This window comes from Petaurus breviceps, unplaced genomic scaffold, assembly GCF_028583685.1.
Source record: "Petaurus breviceps papuanus isolate PSGF00001 unplaced genomic scaffold, PetGlider_PUasm1.0 688, whole genome shotgun sequence".
NCBI lineage: Eukaryota > Metazoa > Chordata > Mammalia > Diprotodontia > Petauridae > Petaurus > Petaurus breviceps.
Window position 1 is genome coordinate 31,463 of NW_027186457.1, and position 8,154 is coordinate 39,616.

General features: G+C 48.7%; 1 protein-coding gene across 1 annotated transcript in view; it reads left to right on the plus strand.

Moving 5' to 3' along the window:
* Nucleotides 1-2,651, plus strand: part of WNT6 (Wnt family member 6) — a 29,530-nt gene extending 26,879 nt beyond the window's left edge. Inside the window, exon 4 of the mRNA XM_069104450.1 lies at nucleotides 1,663-2,651. Within this exon, the coding sequence (XP_068960551.1) occupies nucleotides 1,663-2,124 (462 nt within the window). The 3' untranslated portion in view covers nucleotides 2,125-2,651. The remainder of the gene's footprint in view (nucleotides 1-1,662) is intronic.
* The last annotated feature ends 5,503 nt before the right edge of the window (nucleotides 2,652-8,154 follow it).

Consider the following 8,154-nt stretch of genomic DNA (forward strand, 5'->3'; position numbering starts at 1 on the left):
CTTAGGATGGGTGGAAGGAAGATAAAGCAGATAGAAAAACGGGAGTACCGGGTGGGCCCCAGGGTTTGTCTGTTAGAATTCCTCCGGGATCATCTGTCCTTAGCTAATCTTCAGTCCCACTTCATGTGGTCGCCCTTCTCCCCCCTTACCCCAGTCTTCCATCACTCACCACCCCCAGTCAAACTCCCAGCCTTTAAATCTCACTTTATTCGGAGTGGAAGTCAGAACTCTTGGGTTCCTATCTCAGCTGTAGGTCCCACCCCTATTCCATAGCTCCGGGATGTCCTGGAGCTTTCCCCTACACACTCATCTCACATTCCCATTTGTGACAGCTGGGCCTCTTGTGGTCCTGCGAAGGGGATGGAGGGGAAGGGGGAGAAACTAGAGGGTGGTGTTGGGACAGGCCCACATATTTGTTTGGGAGGGTGAACCGCCCATCCAGCCTTACTCCAGCTCTGAGTCTATGATCAGTCCCTGCCTGGGGACACGAGCGGCTGGAACGAAAGAGTAAAAATGGGAGGAGGGTATGGAGGTGATTGACATCTTATCAGCTCCCCTTCCACTCCCAACTCTAGCATCTCTTAGATACAATCTCATCCTCCCCTTGTTTTTTCCTCTTTATCCCTCCACCTCCCATGGCCCCCACACCTTCCCAATACTTAACTTCTGCATTCCTGCCTCTTCATCTTTGGCTCATGTCTCTTTTCTGTTCCTTCCTTTTTCTTGTTTGTCTCTATCTACTTACCCCCTCACCTCTTTTCCTTTCCTTTCTCCTTTTTCCTTCCATGTCTTCTCCTTCATCCTATTTTTACCCTCATCTTTCCTCTACTCTCTTTATTCTCCATTCTCATTTTTTCCTAATCCTCTCTTCTTAAACTCTCCTTTTTCCTATTTTCCTGCCTTTTCTTCTGTCTCCTCTCCCTTCATGTTTTCCCATCTAACTTCTTCCTATTCCACATGACCTGTCCTTATTTCTTTGTGTCAAAATTGGTCTCTGTGTGTTTCCTATTCTCTGTCACCGTCTTTCTCTTCACTGGTTTTCACTCCATCTTCCTCCTTACTTCCCAAACCTTCTATTTTATCTCCCCCCCCCCCCCCTCTTCCGTTTTTTACCCCCCCCCCCCCCCGCCCTTGTCCTTTCCTCTTTCTGTATGTGTCCCTTGGTGTTTCTTCTCCTTTTTTTCCTCTTTCCCTTTTCCCATCCCCCAATGTCTTCTGTAACTGGCTCCCCATCATCCATGTCCCTTGGATGTTTCTTCCTGCTTCTCTCTCACCTCCGATACCCCCATGGTTATCTCCCTTCATCGCCCTGGCTGCTCCCCTTCTTCACACTGCTCTACTTCCCATGGATTTCTCTGGCTGTCTCCCACATTTCTATACTGTTTCTTCCCCACCCCATTCCCCATGTCCTCTTCACTGCCACTCTTCTCTTCCCTCTCACCTCACCTACCCCCATGCATCTCTCTCCTTTCGCTCTCATCTCCCATGTTCCACTGGCTGGTCCTACTCCCATGCTCTCCTTGGGCTTTCTCGCCTCCCTCGTGTCCTGACTCTGGACCCATGTCCCCCTGGGCCGCCTCACCTCCTTCGTGTCCCCACTCTATCGCTCCCCTGCCCCGTTCCCTCATGTCTCCCTCGGCTGTGTCTCTCCCCCACCCACAGGCGGTGCGGAGTCACACCCGCACGGAATGTAAGTGCCACGGACTCTCGGGCTCCTGCGCCCTTCGAACCTGCTGGCAGAAGCTGCCCCCGTTCCGGGAGGTGGGAGCCCGACTGTTGGAGCGCTTCCACGGAGCCTCCAGGGTCATGGGGACCAACGACGGCAAGGCCTTACTGCCGGCTGGCCACACGCTCAAGCCTCCCGACCGCGCCGACCTGCTCTACGCCGCCGACTCGCCCGACTTCTGCTCTGCCAACCGGCGGACGGGCTCCCCGGGCACGCGGGGCCGCGCCTGCAACAGCAGCGCCCTGGACCTGAGCGGCTGCGACCTGCTGTGCTGCGGCCGGGGCCACCGTCAGGAGAGCGTGCAGCTGGAAGAGAACTGCTTCTGCCGCTTCCACTGGTGCTGCGTGGTGCAGTGTCACCGCTGTCGCGTGCGCAAGGAACTCAGCCTTTGCCTCTGACCAGGATCTGCCCTTGCCCCGCGCCCCTGAACCTCAGTGGGCTGAACCTGTGTGTCGGGGCCGCTGGCGAGAGACTGCTAGAGCCTGACAGAGAACGTGGCCTTGGGCTGGCCTCAGCAAGGGAGTATTTATCCTCTATCCGGGAACTTGGGCAAAGGATGCCTGGGTCCCCGGATCAACGTGACCCATTGTTCCGGGAGCAGAGACCAAGGCATCCATGCAGGGAAGAGGACCTGAGACATCTAGCTACCTGGGTGCCAAGGAGAGTGGGTGATGCTGTGGATGGGGCTCCCTGCCCTGCTCTACTCTAGCTGACTCTGCTGTCAACATCTCCTGATAAAGATGGAGATTTGGAATGGGGATCAGGGTACTCTTCAAGTACTACCTGGGAAACGGGAGGAAGCAAGAAAAGTCAAGGGGAACAACACTGAAGGATGGCGGGAGGACCCTAATGACAGGGGTTAGGGGAGGGCACCAAGAGGTGTCAAGGGGGTGATTTTGGTACTAATAAAATTATTTAAAGCAAATAGACTCAGTTGGGGATTTGGGGAGAGAGGCTGTGGCCAGTCTCTCCAGGCCCAAATTCAGGGAACGGACACTAAGCATCATGATGTAGGGTTGGGAAAGGGAAAAGAGGAGAGAGACGTTTGCAATTTGTAATGAAGATCACCACCTTCTGTGCTCCAGAGGGTTCTCTCCCCAGTAAACTGGATGGGCCCTCCCAGAGATCACCTAGTCAGTCCAACTTGCCCATTTTACAGATGAGGGCTTGAGACCCACATATGTGGGAAAATTTGCCCAAATCTGGGGCAGAGTTGGGATCTGAATCAGGATCTTTGGCTTCAAATCCATGCTACCTTCCTTGCCTCTTTTCTGGCAGCCACTAGGTCTGAAGGTTTGTAGAGTGGCATTTTATTCCTCATCTCTGGCATGGTAGGTGTCCTCTTTCTACTTTACTCTTAATCCAGCACAGTGAATGAAGGGGTGGGGAGAAATCCACAACTTTATTTTATTATAACAAGATTAGAGAGTTTGTGGGGAAAGTTAATATACAGGGTCTTACAGCCTAAAAAAAAAAAGGAACAGTATTTGGCTGGCTAGTCCAACCCCCTCATTTTACAGATGAGGAAGCTGAATCCTAGGGAGGTGTAATAACATAAATTCCCAAGTTACCTTAAATTCCTAGCTCTTACCAGTAGACCTCTTGGTCTTAGGTTGCCTAGGATTTTATCAGTGTAGGGGGATTCCCAGTGAGGAACTTCCTCTACAAATGCAGCAGCAGCAGCAGCAGCCTTCCTTCAGTAACTTTACAATCCTAGAGAGTTGCTAGAACTCACACCCAGGTCTTCCTGAGTCTTAAGTTGTTCAATATATTTGATTTAATATTTATTAAGTACCAACTACACTAGGCATTGTAGATACAAAGATGGAAGGTGACATAGTTCCTACCCTTAAGTTTAAGTCCAATGTGGGAGGGAGAAGCAATACATACAAATGAATATGCTAGAAGTTAGTGTGTGACAAGGGTAAAGGAAAGGTTCAGACGTGGTGCTACTTCTACATCGATGGCCAAGAAGGGCAGAGAAGATTTCCCACAACCACCCTTTTGTACCCTAGTTAGAAATGGAAGACTGGGCTTTGTGGATCATGGTCTCACCCACTGCGGTATTTCCCATGTTCATATGGTTCCTCCCTCCCATCAGCCATAAAACCTAAGCCACAAGGAGGAAACCTAGTAAGTAAGGATGGAGTTATTCTCATTCTTTTTCTTGGTTGTTGGTTGTTCCTAGATTGTATTTAATTCAATTCAACCAAACTTTCAAAGCCCTGTTCCTCCTTCCTTCTTATGGAATCTGAGGTACCTTGTTTAGCCCCCAAGATTTCCAAATACAACAGCATTTATTTTGACACAGAAATTGTTATCTTTACCCATCATTTGAATATATTTAAAATACAGACAGACAATAAAGCATTTTAATTCACAACCAAGGGAGAGAGGAAAGGATATTTTATCACAAGGTTGACTTTTTGCATTCAAACTCTTTTCCTTCTCTCAGGGCCCCTCAATAATCCCAGAAGTGAATTCACTAAGAGACCATATGGAGTTGGGTAGGAGAGAGGGGGAGAATGGTTTACCAGAAATCAGGCCCTTAGACTCTGATGGCTAGTCCCATGCCCCTTTTCTCATGACAGTAAGCATGAAAAGAATGGAGAAGAACCTGGCCATTGGGGGATGGTATTCAGGATTCCTGGCTTTGATAATAGGATCACACAATTTATGTGGGAGAGAAAAATACCAACATAGTGGTAAAAACAATGAACTTGGAGTCAGGAAAACCTGAGTTCAAATTCTTCCTGAATTAGTTGTGTGCCCCTGAACAAGTCTCTGGGTCATTTTCCTCATCTGTAAAGTGAAGGACCTGGTGACTTCTAAGGTCTCTTCCAGGTTTAAATCTATGATTCTACCATCTAAGGATTTTAGTGAACTCCATGGATTAAATGACAGGCCCTCAGAGTCATGTGACTTTAGTTTGTGACCATAGGATCCAGAATGGGAGAGGTGAGTCTTCTTGCCCTGGTTAGACCAAGTGTTCTGTTCTGGATGCTACATCTGATAGGAGGCATTGACAAAATAGACTATGTCCTCAGTAGGGCAGCTCTGATGTTGAGGAAAATGGAGACTGTTCAGGAAAAAACTGATGCCCCTGGCAATAATTTAGAGGTGGGATGAGTGTGGGGACACATAGGATAGCTGTCTTCAAGTATTTGAAAGGCTCTCAAGCTGAAGGGAGATTAAACTTGGCCTGCATGGCTCCACAGAAAAGAACTAGGAGCAAACTTAGACAATTGTATAGAGGCCAGTTTCTCCACTGAAGGGAAAATTTCCTAACAATTATAACTGTCCATAAGTGGAATGGGTTTTTTTTTGGGGGGAGGTAGTGGCTCTGTCTTCACTGGAGATCTTTAAGTGGACACCACCTGTCAGGGATGCTGGAGATAATATTAATATATCTTTAGGTTCAGGTTAAATTAGATGACCTCTAGGGGTCCATTCCAACTATGAGTTCTGGGATTCTGATTAAAATTATCCCTTAATTTATTTTTATGGATGAGAAAACAGGCTCAGAGAGGGGAATTGACAGCTTCAGTTATAGTTGATAAATTACTGAGCTGGATTTGAACCCAGAACTTGTGACTCTAAATTTAGTGCTTTTTCTACTATATACAAAATACTACCACTTCTCAACTGCACACCATCTCCAAAATGTATATATCATCTGGCTGAAGTCAGGAGAAAAGGAGAAAAAATTCTAGGTAGGGAGTTCCAGAAACCTTCCTGTGGGACTCTGAATTGGCCATGAGGATCGACTAACCTGCTAATTCAGGACCTTTTTCAAGGGATGGCTCCTCTACCTGAGCCTTGGGTCAGCATTCTATGGGGACACTGGTTTCTGTTCTCCATTGAGGAGAGGAGGATTCTGCCCCCTCACTCCAGATGTTTAGGTCTGAATTAGCCTTAATTCCCCAAGGGAACATTTGGCCTTGGGGAAAGGTCAGGAGAAGGGCCAAGGAGGGGGTGGAACCTGGCCATCTCTACTTTGAGGGATTCTGCCGCCTCCTTTCTCCACCCCACGATGGCAACCATTCCTAGGTGGAAGAGACCAGTAGCAACTTAGCTGTAGGAGAGAAACCCAGTGCCCCATTTCCTTAACCCATCTCCTGCACCTCCCTTTAGTGTCACCAGAGGGAGCCCTGACCCAGGTTTCCCTACTGCTGGGGCCTGATTCTAGATCTATAGTCTGAAGACTGGAGAAGGCTGCTGATTCAGTCCCTCTCAGCCTCTTCTGTCTCCATTCTGTCTGGTACTGCTGGATCACCTCAGCATGGGATTGGGAGCCAGGGAACCTCTTAAGGTTTCCTAATATCTGTCCCTTGGAGTCCTAACCTCCTCAAGATTCTTCCTTTCCTATTCTAAGGATAGAAACTGAGGCCAGTCAAGAGTTGTAGGCCACTTTATTAATATAAAAGGGAGCCCAAGGGTCTCAGGTTAGAGTCTTGGCTCCTACACCATATTTCTATGACTTAGAGGCAAGGAGAGGGAAACTAAAGGAGATGGAGCCCAGGAAGGAGGAAGAGCTTTGTTACTATCCACTTTCTCTGCGGCCAGTAGCCAAACTCTTATCCTGGCCATTTTCTGAACCCTTAAATGTGAGGATGTAAGATACCCTGGGCTAACTTTCCCTCTGCTATCTGGGTAAAGGAAGGAATTAGATCTCAGTTCTGCCCCTCTATTCCATTCTTCCCACCTCCCTGCCCTTACCCCCCCCCCAAGAGTCTGATGTATATTCCCAGTCTCCACTGACTAGGGGGGGATGAGGGAGGTAAAGGGGGTTGAAGAGAACAGAGCAGCCCCAGATGTGTCTGACCACATCATGAACAGCAGAGAATGCAAGCAGGCGGGGGTGGGGAGGCCAAGGCGCAGGGCCAAGGACATGAATGAAGCTGACAGCCTAGGGGGTAGTTTAGAGAAGCAGGAAGGTTTGGGGCTCAAGGACACCCCTACTCCCCCTTTTCTCATGTCTTTTAAGAAACTTCTCCAGGAGGCTACTTAGAAGCTGAGGCAACTGCCTTCCAGGATGAAAACGAAGTTGCCTCCCTCCCCAAGCCGTTGAATTTCTACTTGGAATCTAGAGGGACAGGGCAAATGGAACTGCCTCCCACTCTTATCTCCCAGACCCCAACATGATATGTGATCTGTGCTTCAGGATGGCCTGTGGACTGGGGAAGTATGGGTAGAGCCCTGCTTTTTCCCACCTGCTTCCCCTGCCCCTTTAGTCTTCCCTAACTTCCCTGCTTTGCCCCAGAGTACCCCTGCATACAGCACCCCCCTCCCATTGAGCACAGCTGGAACCATTCTCCTTGCTGCCTTTCATCCCTTCTGCCCCCACCCCCAGTGGCCCCTGTAATTGTGGTCTCAGGCGGTGGCTGTTGCTGCTGCTCTGGGGGCTGGAGTTGGGACATGGGCCAGAGTACAGGGCAGGGACAGAGGATGGGGATATGATTGGGACATGGAATGGGTTATATAACACTAGGGGTCTTGGGTCTTGAGAAGCCCCTTCTGAGCCTTGCTTCCTGTCTTTTAGAACCTGAGTCCATATGGCTCTGGGGCACCCCAAACACCTCTATTTAGATCCAACTCTTCCCTTCATGGGGGTAAGAGTAAGGGAAAGCAGAAAAAAAAGCCCTAAGAGACTCCAGTCTTTAGCACGTATGTGGGAAGGGGTTCAAGTTTGGATGTTGGGGGCTGCACATCATCTTCTGTACTGAGTGAAACCTAATAGGAGAACTTTGAGGCCCACCCCCCACTCCAGACCCACAAGGATTGTTGAAATGGAGCAAAGGGTACACTTGTCTATCCTCTAGGAGGGAAACAGAGACAATGAGGTGAATACTCTCCCTGAGTTACCCAAGGAGAGATCTGGTCTCAGAGAGTTTTGGCTTTGCCTCTAACAGCTGTTCAACCTTGGGCAAAATCCCTTCCCTTTCCGGGCTTCAGTTTTCTCAGCTATATTAGGAGCAGGGTGATCTAGAGATCACTTGTAGCACTAAAAGTCTATGATTCCAATAATTCGCATTCATCTAACTACACTTGAAGACTTTCAAATTATCTTTTTCTTAACCCCATGATGTAGATATAACACCCCTGCATCTATTTTACAGATGAGGAAACTAAGACCTAAATAACATAAATATCTTTTCTAAGGCCACCCAGCTAATAAGTGAACCATGATCCTATGTCTCCAGGACCAAACCACAGTGCTTTTGCCTGGATCAAAAGAGGTTTAATTGGGACAGTTTCTCCCTCCTAGCTTAGAAATAAACTTTTTGCTTGAATTCTGTCCTGCACCACTCTATCTTGTTCCATTTTGTTCTCTTTCTGACATTCCAGTCCCATGCTCAGCCTCTTAGGCCCAAGATACCACAGTAGGGTTTGCTGGGAGAAGAGGTGAGTGTGTGTGTGGGGGGGTC